Here is a 23,787-nt window from a genome sequence, read left to right on the forward strand (position 1 = left end):
GCGGAGCCGCTTTGACAGCGCCGGGGCCGGCGGCGCGGTGTAAGCGCTCTTAAAAGTGCTGCTCGCCCGGAGCTCGCGCACCGGGACGGAGCGGGGTGTCCCTGCGGTAAAGCCGCTTGCCCTGGTTGTCCCCGTGCGATGTACGGGGCAGGGAGGCACAGCCGGGCGGTACTGCAGCTCCGGGCAGCGTTAGTTCTGCCTTTGCCTGAACCATCTGGCGCGTCGCAGGGCATCGATCCATCCGCGAGCCCCGTGTTCGCCCAGCAGCACCGCCCGCAGGTCCCGCATGGCCCCCGCTGCCCCTGCCCGGCTTTGCAGAGCTGCGGAGTGGTCACGAGCACAGCCGCGGCTCTGCACGCAGCGCAGTGCTGTGGGAGATGCGGGGATGGGGGGCACACACACACTGCGCGAACCTCTGCAGCGCTTGGAGGGCTTCGTGCCCTCCTCTGCTGTCCCTGCAACCACCGACCCCCGAACACAGATGTCCCTGTGCAGCCCGGACAGCCCTTCTGAGGCTGGCAAGGAGCAGCAAGACTGAGGCAGGTGGGCAGCAGGTGTCAGGACCTCAGTGGCAGCGGGAGCCCCGGGGATGAGAGCTCCTGGCATGGATTGGCAGCAGGGACACCTGCTACAGCCGGACCTCGGGATATCTGCACACACACTGGGCCAAGATGAGCCAGGCTAGGGTTCACTGTTCCGGTCTGAGCTGTGCCAGGCTGAGGTTTGCTGTGCCTTGCCATGCTGAGCTGTGCCATGCTGTGCCAGGCCACACAGCTGCTCCCAGTGCTGCGGTCCCTTCAGCTGCCCCTGCCCCCCTCGCTTCACTTTAATCAGTAACGTGGGAGATGGCAGCACTGAGAGCCGCGTCCTTGCGTTTTATGTCAGCCTTATCTAGGGCTCTGATAACTGTCGCTGCTCTTGTGAAGGTCGCAGCCCCGCTTTTTCTGTTGGGCACAGTGAGAAGGTGCTGTCTCTTTGTAGGGATCACTGAGAGCTGAGGGCTGAGTGCTGTGGAGAGCAGCACTGACGGGTAGAGGAAGGGAGGGGTCTGGGCATCCCTCTGCCTTGGGGGCATGCGGATACACTGTGTGAAAGGCAGGAACACAGAAATGCAGGAAAACAGAAGTGCAGCTGGGGAATAAAATGGCTGAGTCCGGTCTAAAAGTGACTGCTTTGTGCTCTTCTGAGATAAGGCGCTGCTCATTCCAGACCTCCCTCTGGAGCTCTCAGAGTCTCTTTACAAGCTGGCTGCAAGTTGTAGTGCCTGGATTTCCTATAGATTTCCTCCATGGTTGCCAGCGGCCACTGATCTCCCACGCTGCCCTCCCACGTGTCTCTGGAGCTCACTGTTTTTTCCAAGCTGCTTTTCAGCACTGAGTTGGTATAACATCAGCCTCCCTCCACAGCAGCCACCCCTGCTGCTGTTGGCCTATGGTGGAAAACAAAAAAGAAAGAAGAGAGAGAAAGCCCTGGCGTGAGGTGCCTTTGTTTGGGTCAAGTTATGCGTGAAATCTTTTTGTCCTTTCAGGGGAAGACAAAAGTTATGGTTGATTTTGGGAAGAGAGCAAGGGCAGCCCCCAGAGGAGGAGGTGCTGTGGTGAATGAGCAGAGGGGGAGAGAGGGGGGCAGTGGGTTGGGAGCCAGCACCATCGATGTGCTGATGTCCTTTTCCTTTTCCTTTTTCTTTTCCTTTTCCTTTTTCTATTCCTTTACCTTTTCCTTCTCCTTTCTCTTTCCCTTTTTTTCCCTTTTTTTCCTTCTCCTTTTTCCCTTTCCCTCTCACTCTCTCTTCTCCTTCCCCTTCCCTTCCCTCCTCCTCTTGCCCTTCCCTTTTCCCTTTCCCTCTCACAGAGGGGCTGATGCTGATAACATGCACTCCAGCCCCTGCCCAAGCTGTTTGTCACCAGCACAGTAAAAAAGCATTCTCTGCTCAAGTGGAGTCTGATGTGTTTCAGTCAGTGCTCACTGTCTTTTCCTCTGCCAGTGTGCACAGCAGTGTGAGGAGGGATGCACAGAGCATGTTCTGCATTCTCAGTTGTGTTGTATATGTATGTATATACAGTATATCTAGTATATACAGTGGCAAGTGTGGTGCCACTGTTTTAGCTCCCCAGGTTTACACAAGTCTCGTATCCTTCCTAACATACGTGAAATACAAGCTTTTTCTAGGACAAAAAAACGAATGCCACTATTTACCTGGCTGTGTATTGATCCTCTTTACTTTCAGAAAAGCCATTTGCATTCAGAAGCCACCATGCTACACTGGTATTGATTTGGGCATTCTCAGCTTCTAGTGGGATCATGTGGGCATAGACATGTAACACCTCTGATCCAGTGGGAATCTTGAGGCTGGGGGGCTGCATATTGCTGTGTCACGGTTACAGGTGGGCATGTGTCACTGGATCCTGGGGGCTGCCCCAGCAGTTGACTGAGCCCAAGGCTCCCACGTCCTTAAAATGAAGGTAACAGAGCCAAACTTGGTTCAACATTTTGAGCTGAACTGAGCGCCTGCTCGTTGTGAGAACCAGTTGCTGTTACTCTAGTTATTATTTGCTCGTGTATTTTGACTGGCTTTAGCATACTTTATTTGCTTAAAGTGCTGCAAATTTAAAAACAAACAACAACAACAACAAACATATGTCCAACACTACATGTACCAGGGGGTCAAGGATGTCCCCACCCAAGCACAGGATGTGGCACAGTGGTGGGCTTAAAACAGTGAGAGCAGGCCAAGGGTGGCACCCATAATTGTCACCTGTTTTTAGTCACATATGGCAAGTGTTTTCTTTTGGCATTTTGAAATTGCTCTCACAAGCCCTTTCTGCTTTGCAGAGGACAGGGGGATGGCTCCAGCCCCAGTGACACCAGCACAGTTGGACATTGCTCCAGGGGGGGACACAAAACAGGAGCTTGCCTTGCTGCATGCCCTGCCCAGGAACTGAGTTTTGCTCTTAAGAAACAGAACCAACCTTCTTTGTGGTTCTCCCAGAGAGGATTCCAGCCATCTAGCAGTGAAAAATGAGCCTGACAATACGGGGCTGGATTCCCATAGAGTTTTTCAGGGAGGTGCTTGGGAAGAATAAATGGACTTGAGGAAGCTGAATCCCATGCAAGCAAACAAATATGAAAGTTGTTCAGGTCTGTGTCGGTTGATGAGCCCCATCAACAAAGCTCACGACCCCCAGGGAGCCTTCCTTGGACCTGGGGATACAAAGAAAGGGATTTCTCTTCTCTCACCACTGCACCAGGAATTGAGTTATGGAGAAGGACATCCCACGAGTGAGCCACCCTTGGAAGGGTTCCCTAATGCCAGTCCACATCTGGAAAAATGCAGGAAGACAAGAGGGAATGAAGTGAGGTGGGGTCAGAGTTGGGGTGTTTGGGTTCCTGCTGTGGAAGGGGTTGGAGATGGGGCACACAGGGGGGCAGCGGGGCTGGCCACGGTGCAGCTGATGGCACACTTGGCTGCCAGGGCGGTGGTTAAAGATTAAAGCTGGCTCCAGTCTGCAATATTTATCTTGGGAGGAGGGGGGCACCCCACACTGTTTGGTTTGTGGGAAGTGTTGGGAAACGGTGACGCCGGTGCAGTGAGAGCAGGCATGGCTGGCTGCCTGGGGGTCAGCGAGGGTGGGAACACAACGGCAAGGGATGCTGCAGGGAGAAACCCAGCAGAGGGCTCCAGGCACAGCCCCCGCGAGCAAGGTGTGGGAACCAGCCATGAGCGCCTCAGGGACAAATGCATTGAGAAACTTGTGTGTTCAGAAGTCAGCAACAGGGAGCGTGTCAGCAGCGTGGACAGGAGATGATTTTCTGGTTAAATCACACCGAGCATTATATCCTGCAATATTTTCTTAAAGATTAGTAACAGACTCCTAACCTTGATCCGGAAACATCCACACAGAGCTCCCAGGGCAATGAACCCTCCAGGACTGAAGTATGGTTAAGTGCTGCAGGAGGAAATACCTGACTGAGGATCTGCATTGTACTTGCGCTCTGTGAAAAGCTCTCAAGAACAATTCCTACATCAGAGCAAATAAAAAGAAAGCTGTCCCAAGCAAAGAGGTCATGAGGTGGGCAGTGCCTGTTAAGCCCAGTGTGGGTCCTGGCATCAATGGTGAGAAAAACCGTGGATGCAGTGGTTTGTACTGGTGGCATGAGTCGTGAGCAAATGTGTTTGAAACCAGAATGAACAAAGCAATGAAAATGTGTTGTGGAACAGACACTGAGTTAGTTGTGATTAAGCAGATAACTAGTATCTATAGTTAGACTTTTATAGAAAATTGCTGGGAACTGGCTTGGAATTTTTTGGTATGCAGAGGAGCAACTGAACTATCACTTTTTATAGGCAAATTCTGAGTTTGGTAAGCCAAAAAATATCCCCTAGCAAACATTGCCAGGCAATAAATGCTGACAACATGGCTTGATTTGGTAGCTGTTTGGATTACAGTGGTGGTTAGAGGGAGAAGAATCCTGAACAGGAGGTGGTGGAGATGCTTCCAGCTGGGGCTATGTGGTGCTGAGCATTGCAAAGCCCACAGCAGAGTTCTGCAGAACCAATATGGGACATGCACAGGGCTGAGGCAAACAGTGCATCCTCTCTCGGCCTGCAAACTGTCCAACATGCAGAAAGAGAATAGAAATGATCAGTTGGTTCTGACACAGCAAAATGATAGCTCTGAGGGCTGACATGGAATCATAGAACCATGGGGGTTCACAGAATAATGGAGGTCCACCAGACAAACTCCCCTCTAGAGCAGGCTCCCTATAGGAGATTGCACAAGAAAGCATCCAGAAAGGTTTGAATATCTCCAGAGAAGGAGTCTCTGTGCTCGCTGCCAGGGTGCTGCAGGTAACAGGATTGGCTGTCAGATGCGGTTGGGTGTGCATCACTTTAATACACAGCTGCCCCGAGCCAAGCTCTGTGCTGATCTACGTGCTGTGTGGCTCCCAGTATTTTACAGCTGTGCAGAATTTGATCCATCAGATCAAACTTATTGCAGGGTATAATGAAATACAGGGAGCAGCAAACAACACCTTCAGCAGCTCTTTTGAAGGAGTTTTCCATTAAGCCTCTATTTAATCATAGAATCATTAAGGTTGGAAAAGATCTCCAAGATCCCCAAGTCCAGCCTCAGATCACCACTGCCCACAGGCTGAACCATTATGCACAGGAGCACCAGGGCTTTGCGGAGCCGGGGCCACATCCTGGTAGCGTTGAGTGTTCGTGGCACACTGCCATACAGTTTGTCTGAGTGTGTTTCCAGCTCCAATATACCCTGTGCAATATGGAGCACTCCTTGATTAAAATGACAATCTGCTGCTCTGCAGAGTGTGCCTACAGCATGGAAAAACCTTCCAGTTCAGGCCATTAATTACTATTGACAGCAGGCGGTTAAGAAAACGTGAAAGAAAGAAGTGGACGCAGTTGAGTTTTACAGACTTTCAATGCACAATAAAATATTTTATTTAAAAACAATGCATTCAATATCGTGTTTTGGCACATGAGTCAATGTTGCAGGCACATTCACACCAAACAATAACATTACTGAAAGATTCAGAATGAATCATCGCGTTTATTTCTCCACAAACGATGGTCACGACGCGGCACTCCGTTACAACAAGAACCAGGCTCCTTGCTCACAAATGTGACGACGTATTTACATGCACCACGCACTGTGCAGGCCACATCCACCCCTCTGGGACAAAGCTAACCCCATCCTGGTTGCCCTGAGGCCAACAGGGACCCAAGGGGAGCAGGGCCAAGCAGCGGTTCTGCTCGGGACACATTTCACAGCGTGTGCAGCCTTGCATGCCGTTCACCTGAGACATTACTCTGGCCCTTTATCAACACCAGCTGTTTAAAAATAAATAATGCTTTCAGTATGGCCATTAAATAACGAACCCTTTATTACAATTATGGCATTTTTTTTATTATTTTTTTCTTTTTAGTATTTATCTTTTTATTGAAAACAACTCCATCAGGCATTGAACTGTATAGCCATTAGAATAAAGACACATTCATTTACAGAAAACCTGCTTTCTAAACGGTTTGTTTTTGCAGCCTCCATTCACAGTTAGTTATATTTCACGAATACTTTTTGGTATACTCCACAATTCAAACTGGAAGCCAAAACGTCTGTGTTTTTCTTAGTCTATCCTATTACCATTCACTGAAAAGATGCAAGCAAATAAAATACCAAACAAGGATGTAAAGAGAAGGAAAGGTAGCACACCTATCCCCATTCTATGTACACCTTCTCCTTCCATTCTCTGCTTGGTGGCCCCATCACAGCAGCACCACCACTGTATCCCCATGTCCCCTCAGTGCCATCACCCCATGGCTGCCACCAGGAGCCCTTTGCCCTGAGCTCCTCCTGACTTTGTAAACTGAAAGGTTCTGTACTTGCAAGTATTGATCACGCTGCATTACGTGTGCTTTCATTTAGCTATATTTGTTCGTCTAGACATTCAGCAATAATAGCAAGTATTTTCCCTGAACCATCAGGAATTCATTTAGATAGACAGCGACGGGAAGGTTTTGGACCAAGCAAAAGGGAAGGAAGAGTCTAGCCAACATACTAGCAAATGCAGAGAGGATTTGCTATCCTAAACACAAGGTCTGCATTTGGCAGCTCCTGCAGCAGAGAGCCAGGCTAGCTGGGCAGGAGCACGCTTTCTTTTCTAACAAAAGCACTATTTCCTACCCTGAAAAGACACCGATTCAAGAAGCGTCTGTTTCTCATTCCTTTTCTTGTCTGCACCTTTTGGTTGTCACCTCTCTGAGATGCAACCCAACAGCCCCCCCTCCCCCCGCTCCTGGATGCAGGTGCCAGCACCTCACCTCCAGCAGCACAACCTGGATGGCTCCTAGGGGCTGAGGGACACCAGGCAAAGCACCAAGACCCTAACCCGAGGATCTGCAAAGAGCTGAGCCTGGAAGCGGGGCTTGGGAATGGAGCCCAGTCAGCACAACTGCCCTTCCCCTTCAGGCTCCAAAGAAAAGCAGAATTCAGAGAGATCTAAGAAAACAGGCAGAAACAAAGGATGCACATTTTAAAGATGGTTTTCCACAATGCAACAGCTCCGACAAAAAATATTGATACTAAGAAGCAATTTACTTTGGGCTGTATTGTGCCATTGATTTCGGGGCAGAACTCCCCATTAAAATCAATGATTCTGAAATGTTCAATGTGGTTCTGAAAAATCAATGGGGAGTTTTGCTTAAAAATCAATGATATAATATGGCCCTTTGTCAATAATTTTTCAGTGTTCCCATTTCCAAATATTTGCAGCCGTTTCCATGCTTCCTTCTCCACACCCTGTGCTTCTACACAGCTCAGTGGTGATGGCCATGTCTTGGGACTGGCACTGATCCCTCTGCCCTGGAAGCAGAGCCCCAAGACTTCCCCACGATCCTCTGCCTTGGGCCTTGCACTACAACAGGGAGCAATCTTTAGGGGTGCTCCATTTGCCCAACTAAGGGAGGTGGAACAAAGCCTGTGCATGTAAGGGCTTCCTATACTGGTATTCTCAACATCTAGGTGCACTCGGTGGTTTGGCCATGTGTGCTGGAGCCCATGCAGCTTCACTGATCTCAACAGAGAATCACAGAATCGGAGGGGTTGGAAGGAGATCACAGCATCACAGAATCACAGAACGGTTTGGGTTGGAAGGGACATTTAAGATCATGTAGTTCCAAGCTCCTGCTGTAGGCAGGGATGCTTCCAGACACACCAGGTTGCTCACAGCCCCATCCAGCCTGGCCTTGACTGCTTCCAGGGAGGGGGCATCCACAACCTCACTGGGCAACCAGCTCCAGTGTCTCACCACTCTCACAGTAAAGATTTTCTTCCTAACATCTAGGCTACATCTACCCTTTTCCATTTTAAAGCCATTTCCCCTTGTCCTGTCACTACATGCCCTTGTAAAAAGTCCCTCCCCAGCTTTCCTGTATGCCCCTCAATCCAGTTCAGTCCCCAAGAAAAGATGGCTGGGGACAGCACCACCAGGAGAACACAGATCAACCAGTGGACAGCCTTCCCAGCTTTACTGAGATTAGGGAAGATGTTTACTTAAAAAATAAAAATAAACAAATGAAAAATCGAAGAAAAATCTTGGGGCGGTTTTTGGTTTCAGCATGTAATTTTTACTGATTATCTTCCAACACGGGCGCTCTAGAGCAGTCATTTTGAATGGACAGAAGTGCTGTCAGGACAAACGGAAGGACAGACACCTTTACATCTATGTTAAAGTTGTTGTGCCATGTAAACAACACACAGCAGCCAAGTGCCACTTAGAGCAAGAAATCTGTACAGAGTGCATCAGCATCCACATTCAAGCAAATATAATGATAATTGCCCATATTTCTTTAATTTGCTAATAGAAATCATCACTCCCTACATAAAATTAATAGCCTGCCTCTTAATTAAAACACCTGCCACTAAGCAGGGGGCTGTGCTATATCCCAGAGCACAGCCCCTCTATCCCCAGGGCGGTCTGCATACCGCCATGAACTGCAAAGCGAACCAGGGCTTAGCCAGCATGCATCTACAGTACAACTCAATGGCAAATTGCACTGGCAATGATTAATCACTGTGCATCATTAACAACCGGCACAGAACCCTCCCTTCCCCATGCAGTTTCTGCTTTTGGGTGTGTTCTGGCACCCAGGGAACGGTGTCTGGCAGGGATGGGTGCTCCCTGCCCCTGCTCTTCTGCTGTTAGAATACAGGCAACGAACAGCTATATTAGTAAGAAACCACATGGCACCGCATGGCACAGCACTAGCATTGCTACACAGCGATGTCCCCATGAGGACGTTTGCTATAAGTCATGCTCTGCTGTGCGAGCAGTGACGAGAGCAGGCAGCGGGGCAAGCCAGCCGTGCCTGAGGTCTCATGTGGGACTGTGCACTGGGAAGGGAACTTTGCAGCCAACAGCATCCTGCACAGCGTGCCTGAAGGCATGGGCGCCAGGCTGGCGGTGCCAGGGAGCATCCGAGCCCCTTTGCAGCTCCAAATGCCCGTTGCCAAAGTAAAAGCCAGAAAATAAATAAGACAAGGAAGTACAGGGCATCTTCAAAGTGGCTTTAAAAATCTCATATTTACAGGCAGTGCAGAGAGGTGAGGTTTCCCTCCCTGCTGGAATATGCCCAATTTGGTGACATGCCAGGTGCAGTCACTTTTCCCCCAGGGCATGGGAGCTGTGCACTAAAATGCGCACTGTTAAGGTATGGTTTTTGAATTGCCTTTTGCATCATCTTTCCATGTATAGTCAGTTCTCAGCATCACGCAGAATAATATAAAAATGTTAATGTACTTTGAAGCATACGCATTTTAATAAGGAACAAAAAAAACCAGTTGCTTTACAGATGCCTTTATCCTGAGACATCATGGCCAAGATTTTCAAACACAAGAAACCCTACGATTTGTCCTTTTTCCAACCAGACTGACCTTCAAAGGTACCTAGAAAGCTCCATCTCCCAGACATCTGCTTTTCACCAGAACATGAGACCACCAATGCAGCTGTCTGACCACGGACTTGGTGATGTAAACCAGGCCTTTGGGAATCACATCTCCTGCTCTCCACATTCCCACTGTGCTTACTTCCCTCTCAAGGCCATTTCTCAGGAACTGGGCTGCCCCAACCTCACGCCATCTCCCCCTCAGACTGGTTTCGGGGGGGGACACTGTCCTGTACAGTTAACTGGGCTGGGAATCCCCCACCCCCCCACAGCATTCAGCACTGACACAAACAGAGGGATGGGGGAGCCAGATACAAGCCATATTTTGACCTTCTCCATTGTTGTTCTTAAAAAAAATGTAAAATTCAGTAAATACGAAAATATGCAAGCAGTGGAAATTTGAGTTCCATGCTGAGGAACTTGTAAATGACAATGAGCTGGGGTTGGGGGTGGCTCTTCCAATGGGCCAAGGCAAGTCTATGTATGTTGAGCTACCCACAGCAACACGTACAAGAAAAGCAATGCCTTATAAAATCAGTTTCTAATCCTAATCTGAAAGGAACAATCGAAATAAAACATTTACAGGCAGGTAGTGGGATGCTGAAATATGAAAAGATTTTGAAACATATTTCATAGCATGTATATAAAAAGCAAAATATTTCAGCTTCGCTGTGCTGCTGCATGAATAGCATCCACAGAATTTGATAAGTGCTTCTGCACTGCTGAATGTCTAAATGTGCTGAGACCCTCTGATGAACGGTGACAAGGGTGATTAAAAAGCATCTGCATATTATGGGAAATATTTTAGGGTGGAATTTTTTTTTTCTTTTTTTCTTTTTTTTTTTTTTTTTTAGAATTGTATCTGAAGAGCATTGAACTCAGATTTGGGCACTTTTTTAGACAATCATTTGGCACTTCAAGATTCAGGTTCTTAGGCACAATGCGACAAGGTCAGTTTGGCCAGTCCTTCACCATGCATCCTGTAGAGCAGCTGGAACTCTGCAGGCAGCTGGTGGGACTCTTGCCACTTGGTGGTGAACTTGGTTCCTTTCTTGTCATAGTAGTGGTACGGGAGGTCCTCCCTCGTGTTGGGATCAAACCCGAATGGCCAGAATCCATACAAGTGAATCTCTTCACATATGGCAGAAGCAAGGGTGTACATGAGAATACCTGTGCTCAGCCGCTTGGGTGACAAGTGTTTGTTTTTCCAGTATCTGTGAAAAAAAAAAAGAAAAAGGCACATTAGTATAGGATACAAGTAACATCACAGGCCTGTTGTAAGAAAAAATATGATTACTGTATATATATATATAAAAAAAAAGCTATGGTATGGAGAACATCAGTGTTCACAGCTGATAACTGGAGTAAGATAAGGATTGCTGTTGGGTCAGTCTGTAAAGAAGAAAAATGCATCAACATTTTCTTTTAAGGTCTCCTTCTGCATGTGCTTTTGGTTTTCCACCTGGAAAAATAGTGCCTTATCGAGGAAAGCAAACCCCTGACTCCTGGTTATCCAAACATGAATTGCAATAGATCTGCCTAGATCACTCTGCAGATGTCTGCTGGCACCCTATTTGCTAGCTGAGAGCAAGTTCTTCCATAAGTGCTTCTTTTCTTATGCAGAATCTCACTCAACTCCTCCACACTCCTTCTGCCTCTGCGGAAGCTGCTGTGGGAACAGCTGAGCAGTCCCATGATGGCACAGACCCTGGAGAGCTTACTGAAGCAATGACAGAACTGTGTGTGCTCTGAAAGCAAACAGTGTCAGATCCTGACTGGTCATGGAGTACCTTTCAGTTAAGGCAAGACTACGAAAATAAAAACAATTGTATTCACATAGGGAGAAATACGTATTTTGACAAGTTAAATGTGAGAGAAAAGTACGCACCTGTTAACATGCTGCATTATATTTCCTGGCCAAGCCAACTGGACCTTTAGTTGGCCTCGATGCTCAACAAAGAAGTCAACCAGTGTTCTTGTGACCGTTGCTGACGTGTGGAAGAAGAAAGCGGGGATCCAAAGAATTGCCCCATCAAGCTTTTTTAAGCTCAGAAAGAAGTTGTTGCGATCCTGAATGGTCAAAAGATTGTTGTAATACTTCTCCAGGATGCTGGGGTTGAAGGTTGTGAGATTGGTTTTCCTCCCAACATCTTTTTGGAATGCCTCAGTTGGAGCAAAATTGCAGCGAAAAACAAAATCAGACTTATCTATTTCTTGCCCACACTGACTCCCAGTCAGGATTCCACTGTTTCCAACCACGGCACAAACATTGTAATGTTTATTCAAGATCGGCGACACATCTGGAAGCAGTGATCTGAAGTTATTGCTTATGGAAAAAACATACTTATGGCTGGAATAATCATAATGCATCAGCTGTCCAATCCGAACACTACTCTTGGTCAAAGAAAAATTTTTTATGACATCGACATGCTGAAGGATTTCTTGTCTAAAATTAAACAGAAAAAAGAAAAGAAAAAAGAAAGAAGAAAACATTGAGTTGTATTTCCCCATTGTCTGTGTTAGAGAGATTTGTTTCCTGATAGACTTAATCTTTCCTTTCTAAAATGTTATATAGCAGTTTACTGAGCAATGCGGTGTAATAGAATCAAAATCAATACAAACAGATAGCAATGAGGGAGCTCTCAGAACTGGACCATGGATCTATTGTAATGATGGACTTTGTGTTTGCCATGAGGTATCTGGAGCAAAACCAAGAAGTCCAGAATATCTCATTGAATTAACAGTAATGTAGATGATTTTTAAAATGCAAATATTCCTTGTGTGTTCATCAGGAAGCTTTGAGTCACAAAACAAGTGACAGTCACTGTCTCCCTTTATGTAAACATAAGTCCTAAAGGTCTTACTAGAGCAAACATGCCAACATTTTTGCAAGGGTTATTTGGAATATTTAAAATTAAGAAATAAAAATTAAAATAAAAAAATAAAAAAGAAAGAAAGAAAGAAAAGCAGAACCAACTTTGCTCAGGAATTTCCCCAGCAGAGCATAAAATTAGAAAACCAATACCACTTTATTTGCTCATGTTTATGGAAAACAACCTTTCTTCCAGCTCACATCCTCCAGTGTCTAAGCATTAATGGAGTCCCATTGGGTCCCCTAATTATGGGTTATGGATGACAGACAAATGCAGCAGCAGATCCTGAGGCATTAGCTCATATCAACAGCGGGGTGACACTTAGTTATTTATTAAGGATGAGGTGGTGGTGCCAGGAATGAGGCCATACTGATGGGTGGCCATTGTTGCACCAGCCAGGGAGATCCCTAGGAAAGGATGGAGCAGGCAGTGTGCCATCCCATCTTGATGGCCTTCAGCTGCTGATGGGTTCCTCAGGTGGGATATATGGGCAGAGTCAGAATGTGTCCTCTAAAACGGCAAACATTCATCAGTACAAAATCAGAGCCCAAGATGGTTGCAGTAATCTTAAATGGATGAAAGATTTGTTTCTTTTACAACTACTGCTGTGTATAAACATACTGCACAAAAGCTATTAAATAAAAGAGGCTGGGCAGACATCCCCGTGTTCACATCAGTGTGAAGGAAATAAAAATCCATCTTGTTTCACGTTAAGCATTGAGGAAGCTTAAGGAAACTAGGAAGTCTTTGCACTGCCACAATGCAATGTGGCCACGAACCCGAGAAACAGAAAGCAGAAGGCAATATGCAGTGAAGGCATCTCGGGGGGACTGGGCTTGGTGGCCCCACTGAATTGCCCTCAGCCCACCCCATGGCCAGAGTGGAGCTGGAATGTGGAGCCACATTGTACTTGGTCAGAATTGCTGGACTCGTTTTGCCCTCCATACACACAGCATTTCATGGCTGCTACAGTCTGATTCGTTTTGAGTTTTAAGCAACCAGCTATTTATCTTGAAGAAATGACAATTTCTCTTGCACTCTGAGAAACTGGGTCATGTTCCGTTTGGTAAAAGGATGTGTGCTGCAGCTTGTGTCCTGCTCTGAATTAATCAATTCTTCCAAGATAGCTGTAACCATCTTGGGAAATGCTCTGATTCAGTCTTTGTCTCTCACTGTTGGCAAATAACTAAAAATCCACAGTATTTAGCAATCCCTGATTGTATTTTCTCAAATGTTAAGGAGGAGAGGACAACTCTAGGGAAGATGGGAGGGGGACAAGTGAGACGAGCTGTACGCTCACCTCTGCTGTGCGAACGCTGTCCGGTTGAACAACCACTTGGAGGGCTTCTCCTGCAGCTCTTGGCCCAGCGAATTTGTAATGGGGACGAACGAGGGGTCCAGGAACTTCAGCGCGAACTGGGACCTAAATGTGTGCGCACAGACTCACATGGACACAGAGACACACAAACACGCACGCACACAACAGGCCGCACGCCGTCTCCAGCTGAGTCCGACCGGCGTCAGCACCACGGACAGCGCCAGCAGAGCCGCGCCGCTCCCCGCGGAGTCGGGCTGAGCCGAGCCGGGCCGTGCTGAGCCGAGCCGAACCGGGCTGTGCTGAGCCATGCAGGGCTGTACCACGCCGTGCCGAGCCCACTCTACAACAGCCCTTAGGCACCGAGGTTCGCACGCCCGGCCCGAGGGTCCCGCGGTCCCGGGGCCGCCAGCTTCCCGCAGGCCCAGGTCTGGGGGCAGCGCGGTGCGGCAGGAGCCGTCTCCGGGTCCGCGGGGCCTTCCGAGGGCGCTTCCCACTGAGCGCTCCTGGGCTTCCCCAGTGCCGGTCCAGGAGCGGGTGGGGGCGGCCCCCTGCCCCCGCACCATGCCGGGCCGTGGCGGCCATCCGGAGCCGCGCCCTCACCTGAATCCCGCGTGGAACATGTACATGCGGGGCCCGCCCGGGCCGGCGGCGCGGGGCGCGCCGAAGATGTTGTCCTTCTTGAGCGAGACGTAGCTGATGAGGGAGAGGATGAGCAGCGCGATGCTGAGCATCACCAGCCCCAGCACGCTGGCCACCCGCACCATCTTGCAGCTCCTCATGCCGGGAGGCGGCCCCGCGGCTGGGCGTGTGCGGCGGGGCTGCCGCGGGGCTGCATGCGGGGGCGGCGGGCGCGGAGGCGGTGGGGACGGGGACGGGCCGGCACCGCCGGCAGCCGGCAAGAAAATGGAGGGAGCGGGCGGCGGCGCGCTGAAATGGCAGCCGGCAGCCGCCCCCCCCCCCCCCTCCCCGAGTCCCGTCCCCGGCGGCCCCGGCAGCGCCGACGAGCTCCCCCTCGGCAGGCACGGCGCACGCCCGGCAGCCCCGGGGACGTCCCTGCGTGCGCCCTCCCCGGTTCCAGCTTCCTTCCCAGCAGCATCGGGTTGCACCCCCAAGACTGTCCTGGGGTTCCTCACAGTGTCCTCACACAGTCCCAGGGTCCCCTCAGTGGGTCAGCACGAGGGTGCAGGCGGGGCTCAGCACCCCATTTATCTCTGCATCCCAGTATGATGGGCAGACCTCATCTGGGCTCCCACTGCTTGCTATGGGCAATGAGTGATCAGTGGGCAATGGGTGACGGGCAATGGCACTGGGGGGCATTATGGTATCCCTAGTTCTACGGCATTCCCATGGTCAGAGGGTCTGAGCGCTGCCTCGGGGCTTTTTCCTGTATCACAGCCTGCTTCTGGTGATGCCAAACCCAGTCAGAAAACCCTTGTTGTGTAAAAACACGGTGCTGAGGCCACGATGCTACCCGAAGAGCTCTAGCTACAATTAAACTGCCTCATAAATCTCACAGTGACTTTCATGTGAACTCCAAGAGAGTCTGACTTCCGTAATCTGAGCAATGCCTCTTACGGACACGGCTTCTGCATGATCTGGTACTTTCAGTGTTTCTTCAAACTACATTTTTGTGCTATTTTTTTTTTTCCTTATAAAGTGCACCACCACAGACAGCTCTGCCTCTGAGCCCCGAGTTCATAGAAGTGCCTTATAAATAATAAATGCTGTCTTTGTAGCACCATCCTTGCTCTGGGCTATATCCTACAAGCTCTCCATGCATGAGGCTCCCTTTGAAGAGGAGGAACGCAAGGAGCTTGCAGGGTCGGGTATAATGTCGCAGCATGGTTCTTCATCTTTCAGTGGGAATTTGGCCTGAGTAAGGCCCGCAGGTCTATATCCCATTCATATGGAATACATGCAGCTTTGGTGGAGAGAGAAAAGGACTGAAAATGCAGGAGATAATGCTGCTTTGATATAGGAGATGATAGACTTGTTACTTGGCTCTTCACATGGCTTCCAGTCAGCTTTTCTGCTGTTGTCCCCACAGGGCACAGTGCTCCCAGCCTCAGACTGCCCAGGTCCTATCATACACAACTTTTAACTTTTGGATATTTGGAAATCCACTCTGTAGAACTTAACGTTAAGGTTGATGTGGTTCCTGGCCATGCGTGCTGGGGTTGGGCATGGATTCCTAGGAGCAAGGTTACACAGCCCTCATATTGCATACCCTTCCAGGTTCCAGGCTAAAGAAAGATGACCATCATGGGCTGTAGTAACCCGCAGCTATCTATGAGAGGGCAAATGAGTGAGAGCAAGCACAACATTTTGAATAGACCAGAGGCTTCTTGTCATGAGCCAGGAAGCAGCAGGAGAAGGCAACCCATGGTACAGCAGCTATGCATCATGCTGCAAGGCCTGGTGTGATGCTGTGGAGTGACACAGAGCCATTGGTGGGACTTGCACTGATTTTTCATCTTGATCCTACCCAGACTCTCTGGGTAGGAGCTGAGAGGTGTGTTGGCAAGAAATGTTTAAAAATCCCATTTTAAAAGTGCTTCATTTTGACCCTGTTTCTCTGGTCACAGCCCTGGTCCCAGGCACAGTGCATGCAAACAAGTTGCAGTAGAAACAAAGGCAGTTTTTGCTTCAGATTCTTCAGAGATAGCAATATGTCAGGAGCCCCTAGAGAGGCTGAAAGTAAATGAATCAGTGCTAGAAAGTGAAGGATATCATCCGCACTGAATGGTGAAGAGGAGTCCTGAACAGTATCTTCATTGATTTTCCTGTAATTGACACAGAATCCCGGCTTGCCTGAGGGCTGCAGCGCAAGGAGCAGGGAGGCCCAGGTACAAGGAGCTGCCTTCCCCAAGCAGCCAGAATTTCTCCTCAATTAGGTGGCTGTTTTTTGTAAGAACCTTTGAAAGAGGCAGTGGGTTGGCAAGCTGGTATTTCCATTATTCACAGGGTGTTTTGCAAGCTGCCTTAAGGAAAAACTGGCAGAGGAGGATGCATCTCACCCCTGCGCATTGCCACTGCTTTGTGCCAGCCTTGCAGAGCTGGGGGCTGAGCCGGGTCGTTGGCTGCTGATAAATACCTGTTCTTAAGTGAGTGTGCTCCCTGGGAAGCACAACAGTAGCACACAATAGGAAATGTGTAGGAATTACTGCTTTGATTAGATTTGAAGCTCTCCGAGGGGGAATAAGCCTTCCCCATAAAACCTCTTCTGTTCATGTCTTCAGTACCTTGGTTCGAGGGGTGGGACAGACAGCTTCCAGGTGGTTGGACAGACAGACACCCTCTGGACAGACAAACATCTTTAAATAGGCAGATACTCCTAGACAGACCCGTCTGCACAGACAGACACCTCCAGACATGCAGACACCCCTGGACAGACAGACATCCCTAGATAGGCAGGTATCTTTGGGAAGACAGACACCCTTGGACATGCCAATACCTCTGGACAGGCATATTCTCTTGGGCAGACCAGGCATCCCTAGATAGGCAGACATCTTTGGACAGACAGACACCCTTGGACACACCAGAACACCAGGACAGACCGACCCAGCACCAAGGACAGGCCGACCCAGTGGGAAGTTGCATTTTGCTGAGGAAAAAGACACGTTCCATCTGCCCATCAGTATGTGCAACAAACATGGAGCCAAACTACAGTCAAGGTATGCTGCGCTTTGAACACATGCAGGTTGATTGTGACTAATACGAGGCTGGGCCCTCCCCTCCATAAACTTAACCTACTGATTAGTGCTCTTTGTCTATTTACCTTCTGCTCTATGTGCAATGTTAGAAGGTGCTTCAGCTAACACCCGCTGTCATGGTAGCTGCACCTGAAAGTGGAAAAGAACACCCTCTTTCTGCAAATTGTAGAGTGAAACAGCCTCTTAGTTTTCAGTGTTCAGGTACAGGAAAGTGATGTAATTAATGCTGTGAAAGGCACACAGTGACATCTCAATTGCTGCAACGTGCGGAGGAAGATCTCTTCCTTACAGTGCTTGGTGGTAACATGTTCATCTGCCGCTGTCAGTGCAGATTTTCATGCCTTACTCCCAACCTGCAGCTGGTTATAAAGAAGCTCCAATTTCTGTAAAAACAGTGAGGCTCCATAGGAAATTCCAAGGAACCTTTTGCCTCACTTGGTTTCCTTCTCATCGTGTTGGGCTACAGTTCTCTGTGGATCACAGCGCAGAAAGGAGAACCTGATTTTAGAGTCTGCTCTGCCAAAAGGCACTGGTGATAGGATGGGAGGTGATGGCCTCATGTTGTGCCAGGGGAGGGTCGGGGTGGCTATCAGGAACAGTTTCCTCTCAGAGCATTCAGGCATTGAATAGGCTGCCAGGGAAGTGGTGGGGTCACTGCTCCTGGAGGTGTTCAAGAAACACAGAGATGTAGCACTCAGGGACGTGGGGACATTCCATGTGCTGTGACCTGGTGCAGAGCTGCAGGGTGTGCCCCAGGAGCTCCAGGTGGGATATTCCTCCGGAGCAGTTTTCAATAATGAAACAAACAAAACTGCTGCAGCAAAACAGCATCAATACTTGCCTGGTTGCCAGCAAAGAAACAACATCCAGCAGAGGCACATGACAGGAATTTTCCTAATTCTAGAAAGGGTGTGGAAGAGAAGAAATGCATTTGAAATAGGGGCAAGAATTCAAGCAGTCAGGGAATGAAGAAGCAGGAATGCAGATATGCTACATAAAAGAAATCAGGGCATTGATCTGCTCTTGGGTCCGGCAGAGGAAACACCCAGCGGGTCAAGCACGTGCTTAGGAATGGTTCCCATTTTTTTACTTATTCATACAAACGGGACATGCTCCTTTTAACTCTACAGGAAAGTCGTGCTTTGAAGATGTGCACACTCTGAAAGGAACCTTTCCAGAGCCGGCTCTCCTCCTTCTTTGCCTTGCCTGTGTGTGGGTTCTCCAAGCAGTCAGGGTGTCCTGGTCTGACTGACTGCACCCCAGATAGTTTTAAAATCTCTTTAAAAACAAGCGTTTGTAGCCTGCTGGTGTGTGAAGCTCTATGAATTTATTATCAGAACCGTCTCCTTCCTTCCCCACGCTCAGCTTTCACTGCTGGACTGCAGCATCTCCGCTCATTCTGAAAAACCATTCCCCAGGGAAAGAGGGAAAGAAAGAGCCACCTGCGACTCTAATCATGGTGCTGCATCAGTAAGCATCCCCTCCTGAAGGCCCTCGGCCCTGTGCTGCTTGCAGCAGCCAACAAAGGTGAATACAGCTGCAAATAGGGCTGTGAAGGAGGTGGTGCTGGTGGTCAGTGTGTGGGGTTTGAGGGATGTGGATATCCCAGCATTCTGATATGCAGGAGAGAATGTCAGAGATGCCTGAGGTGTGGTGGGCATCTCACAGGCTTTGCCATCTGGGCTTGGTGTGGAAATGGAGATCACCGCGGTCATGGAACATGGCAGGAGCAGAGGACTTGAAGACAAAGAGCCATGTAGTGGCCATAAAAAGTACTGAGATACTGTGGCAGGGAAAGCAAGAGTGGGAATGGGCACCATGTGGTCTGCAGGTGGTCACATGGGCTTGGATGGACTTGGGTGGACATGGCTGGAGCCAGGTTGGAGCCAGATTGCAATGAGACTGATAGGACCAGAGGTAATGGCTTCAGGCTGTGCCATGGAAGACTCAAATTGGATGTTAGGAACAATTTCTGCTTAGAAAGAGTGGACAGACGCTGGCACAGGCAGCCCCAGGAAGTTGTGGATTCCCCTGTAGGTGTTCAAGAACCAGGGAGATGTGGCATCTGGGCATATGGTCCATGGGCATGGTGGGATGGGACGGGATTGGACTTGAGGATCTTAGAGGTCTTCTCCAGCCTTAACGACTCTGTGGTTTTACTTAGGAACATCACTTGGGTGGGGGTGGGTTGGGGTGAGACTTGGGGGTCTTGCAGGTCTTTTCCAACCCTAATAACTTCATGATTCCACGAGCCAGGTTGAAGCTAGGTTGAGCCCAGCTGTGCCAGTCTACATCCAGAAGTTCGGAGCAAGTACGGAGCCAGCCTGGAGCCAGCTTTCATCAAGGCTGGACCCAGCTGTACCTGGCTGCACCAGGCTGTCTCAGCACCAGAGCATCTCCAGTTTCCCTGAGTCACTCTCTTGAATAAAAGCCCCAATTTTTCTGCTGATACAGTGCCTTGGGTATCTAAATGCTTTATTGAATGTCTGCCCAAGTGTGTGTAAGTGCTTTCGTGTTAGATGGCTGCTGAACTGGGTTTCCTGGGACAATTATTTTGAATGTAAGTACCAAAATCCTGCTCGAGTCTCCTTTTTAAGTGCTTGAGTAGTTCTGCTTTAAAAATCTGGTGCTGCATCCTCATACCTGTGGTCAGAGCCATCCCAGATATAAATTTCTTTTAATCACATGTGCAAAAACGCTTGCTGGATTCTACTGCACTCAGTGTTATCTCCCCATGCATGGAGCTGCCCCGGGACGCTGCCCCAACCTCCCCAAGGACAAACAACTCTATTGGGGAAAATACTAATGAAAGGGCTAAAGCTGGGAAGAGTAGAGGAGCGATTAGTGCTGTGCACGCAGCTGAGCTTCCTGCAGATTACTTGTATTTAGACCTAATCCCCTGCATTGGAAAAAAAAAAAAAAAAAAAATCCCAAATCTCTTCATTTTTTTAATGGAGTGATTATCACAGACTCCAGAACGATTGTGTAAAAATTAATCCCAGGGGATGAGGTCAGGTTTGGAGCTGTGCTGTGGCACTGGTAAACAAACCTGTCCCCTTGGGCTCACAGCCCAGGCACAGTGCCGGTCCAAGAGGGTTCTGCTGTGATGGATCCATGGCTGCCCCAAAGGGGCTGTGAATATTGCATGCTGCAGGGATGCCTTGCTCTACTCTGAAGCAGCCTCCAGGACATGCAGGCAGGGGAAGGATGGTTTGGGGTCAGTCCCTCTGTGCCCAGATGTGGGGCTGCTTATGAGGCAGCAGGACCAGGGGGAGCACAGTGCCATGTGGTCACCTTTCCCTTCCCATTTACACCTGTGTGGCTCCACTGATTTGATTATGATCTGCCAGGCAGAGATGAGAGCGGAACTTGGCCCCTTAATTAAGATGGAACGATGGGAAATGATTAACCCTGTACAAAAGCACGGTGCAGCAAAGGAGCAGTGCATCGTTCAGGGATCAGGGCCTCTTTGCAGTGCCGATGCACAGAGGGACACCCAGCGGGGGGACAGATGTGCTGCCTCCCCCTGCCAATTTCATTAATTACAGTTCTAATTGTGCTAAGAGAGCTCTGACCTCCTAGGAGGACCCTTGCCCTTCTTTTAGAAGAAAATTGGATTATTCCTACCACTGCTGATTGTTGGTGCCTTCTTCAGTGCTATAATATTCTCTCTCTTTCCCAATCAAATGACTTCAAAAGGCTGAATGTGGAACTTTCTACCATGATAATGAATACTCCTATTTATGTATACAGGCACAGAAAAACAGTCATTCAATAGGCAAATTCTAGAGAGGGCTATAAATGAATTCAACAGAGGTTCCGCTTGTCTCTGATGATGTTTTAAGGGTATAAGATGGTTTAAATACTCCTTTGGCATCTTCTTTTTAACACAAAGACCTTGTGATAACAGGGATTTTTCAGTATGGAGAAGAGGAAGCTCAGGGGAGACCTCATTGCTCCCTACAGCTCCTGGAAGTTGGGAGTGGGGGGAGGGGGAGGGTCAGCTTCTGCTCCCAGGTGACAGAGATAGGATGAGAGGTGATGGCAACACACTGTGCCAGGAGAGGGTCAGGGTGGATACAAGGAACAATTTATCCTCTGAAGATGGAACAAGCTGCCCAGGAAGTGAGAAAGTCCCCATACCTGGAGGTGTACCAGAGTCATGGAGATGTGGCATGTGGGATCACGGTCAGTGGTCATGGTGGGGTGGGGCTGGGCTTTGGGATCTTGGAAGTCCTTTCCAGCCTTAATGGTTCTGTGATTCTACCATTCCACGGTTCTTTGATTGTAATCTATAGGAGCAAAGATCTTCACCACTGCTGGCTCAAGTGGCCTGGGATCTAACATACTGCCGTGGGACTTGTTTATTGTGGGAGATGGAGAGGTCAACTTGGCCTGGTTGGATGTCAACTATGATAATGAGGCTCTGGAAAGGAGACAGAAGGTCCGAATAAACAGCGGTGTTTCATACCTAACCATAAGATGAGCTCTCTGCTCTTTGTGGAACTTGCTTGCTTTCTATCCAATGGATTGTCAGTGGAAGTGAACTGAATGCACGTGTTAGAATATAAAAGGCTTGCTTAGAAGAATAAGCTCGGATACATGGGATGACTGAGATACAGAAGATGATGCAGATACACATCATGATCATGACCATCACAGCAATAAGGAAATCTTTCTGGCATGAGAACCCTCTGTTGTGATGATAACTTGTGACAACTGGCACCTGAACAGGCATCGTACATGGGGACCACAAACTGGGACTCAAGCAAAGACATGGCCTAATTTGAAGACTGACCAGTCCAGAACGTGTTGAGATGAACACAGCAGGTGCTGAAATAAACATGGGGCACTCCGAGTGCATTGAGAAAAATGTGGCAGACATTGAGAGAAATGTGGAAATCCTATACAGGGAAGCATTGAGATAAACACATCAGCCCAAGGATTCATCATCCCTAACAGCTTTGATTGCCTCTCGCTGGACGAAGTGTGTGCTCAGTATGGGGAACAAAATGACCTCAGAACAGGAAAATGTCCCAGTTACCTTTCAATCCATCCCTAAATGATGGGGAACATCAGTATCCTCCCCCAGTCTACAGCAAATGGTTGCATGGGCCAGCAGGAAGGATCCCTCCATTACCAGTCAGACAGTTTACTACTACCCAGAGACTTGGGAAGGTATCGAGGTGAAACTGTAGGAAGCATCCACTAAAGGTGATAAGGTGGCATCTGGGTTGCATGAAACCTGGAGAAAAAAAATTTGAAGCTTTAAAAAGTCATGCAGACTCATCGTTGGTCATCCCTGGACTGCCTGAGAATGAAGGAGCTGCAGGCTCCTCCTCAGATTCACCCACTGTGCCAGCAACTCCCTTGTTACCACCGCCACAAGGGGGGCTCACCGCCTCCCCTCCTGAGGGCCCCAACAATCCCTTTGATCCTGGGGGTGGACCAGTGGCCCCTATCCTGAGAAAAATGGCTGCAGTTGAATATCCTTGTTAAAGAGCAACTCGCGGCCGGACCTGCAGTGCCAACTACAAGCCTGTGGGATTCCCCTGTGTCTGTGATCAAAAAACGATCGGGGAGATGGAGACTGTTACACGATCTCAGAAAGATTAATGCTGTAATTGAAGATATGGGCTCTTTGCAGGCAGGGCTGCCTTCCCCCACTATGCTTCCACAGTCGTGGCCACTTATGGTAACAGACTTAAAAGGCTGTTTTCTCTGCATCCCACTGTGCTCTGACGATGCACCATGTTTTGCATTTTCGGTTCCCTCCAATAACAATGGGGAACCCTGTTGTCATTACCATTGGACTGTGTTACCTCGGGGCATGAAGAACAGCCCAGCCATTTGTCAACGATTTGATGCTGGTGTTTTATCTCCTGTATGCAAAACCCCTACTTCAGATTAATGGAAGGACACCCAGACTTATCATCACCGCCACACTGGACACCAGCAGCAGCAATGGTGCTGAATGCTGCCATCTCAAAGATGACCCAGCCACCGCTGTGGGACTGTTGGGTTCAGTTACAGTGGACTGTTGTTTGTATTTTAACTATGGAGGAAAGAATCAGTCATTAGCTCAGTGTGTTAATTCTAGTTTATCTGCCTACAGAAATCACTCTGCTCGGTGTAAAATTAAGCCCAGGAGTGTGGATACAGAATGTGTTAAATATAGGGGTAGTTTGTCCTGTTACTTTTCTTTGTGTTTCAGTTTGCATTCTTGCTTGTTACAATGTGTTCAGAAGTGATCCAAGATTCTTTAAATCACGCCTTTTTCATTGGTAAAGAAGGGGGAGATGTGGGAGATGGAGAGGTCAGCTTGGACTGGTCTAATGTTGACTCGGATAATGAGGCTCTGGAAAGGAGGAAGAAGGTCTGAATGAACAGCTGTGTTTCGTACCTAGGCATAAGACGAGC

The 23,787-nt window shown here is 48.8% G+C and overlaps 1 protein-coding gene across 1 annotated transcript; it reads right to left on the reverse strand.

The window, feature by feature from the left end:
- Positions 1 to 5,965: 5,965 nt before the first annotated feature.
- On the reverse strand, positions 5,966 to 14,556 carry ST8SIA3 (ST8 alpha-N-acetyl-neuraminide alpha-2,8-sialyltransferase 3). The gene is made up of 4 exons (XM_072359267.1): positions 14,255 to 14,556; positions 13,637 to 13,759; positions 11,352 to 11,909; positions 5,966 to 10,677 (listed from the first exon to the last, which is right to left on the reverse strand). The coding sequence occupies exons 1-4, from the start codon at positions 14,431 to 14,433 to the stop codon at positions 10,395 to 10,397; spliced, it is 1,143 nt and encodes a 380-aa protein (XP_072215368.1). The 5' UTR covers positions 14,434 to 14,556; the 3' UTR covers positions 5,966 to 10,394.
- Positions 14,557 to 23,787: the final 9,231 nt, after the last annotated feature.

Source organism: Excalfactoria chinensis, chromosome Z (genome assembly GCF_039878825.1).
Source record: "Excalfactoria chinensis isolate bCotChi1 chromosome Z, bCotChi1.hap2, whole genome shotgun sequence".
Classification (NCBI taxonomy): Eukaryota; Metazoa; Chordata; class Aves; order Galliformes; family Phasianidae; genus Excalfactoria; species Excalfactoria chinensis.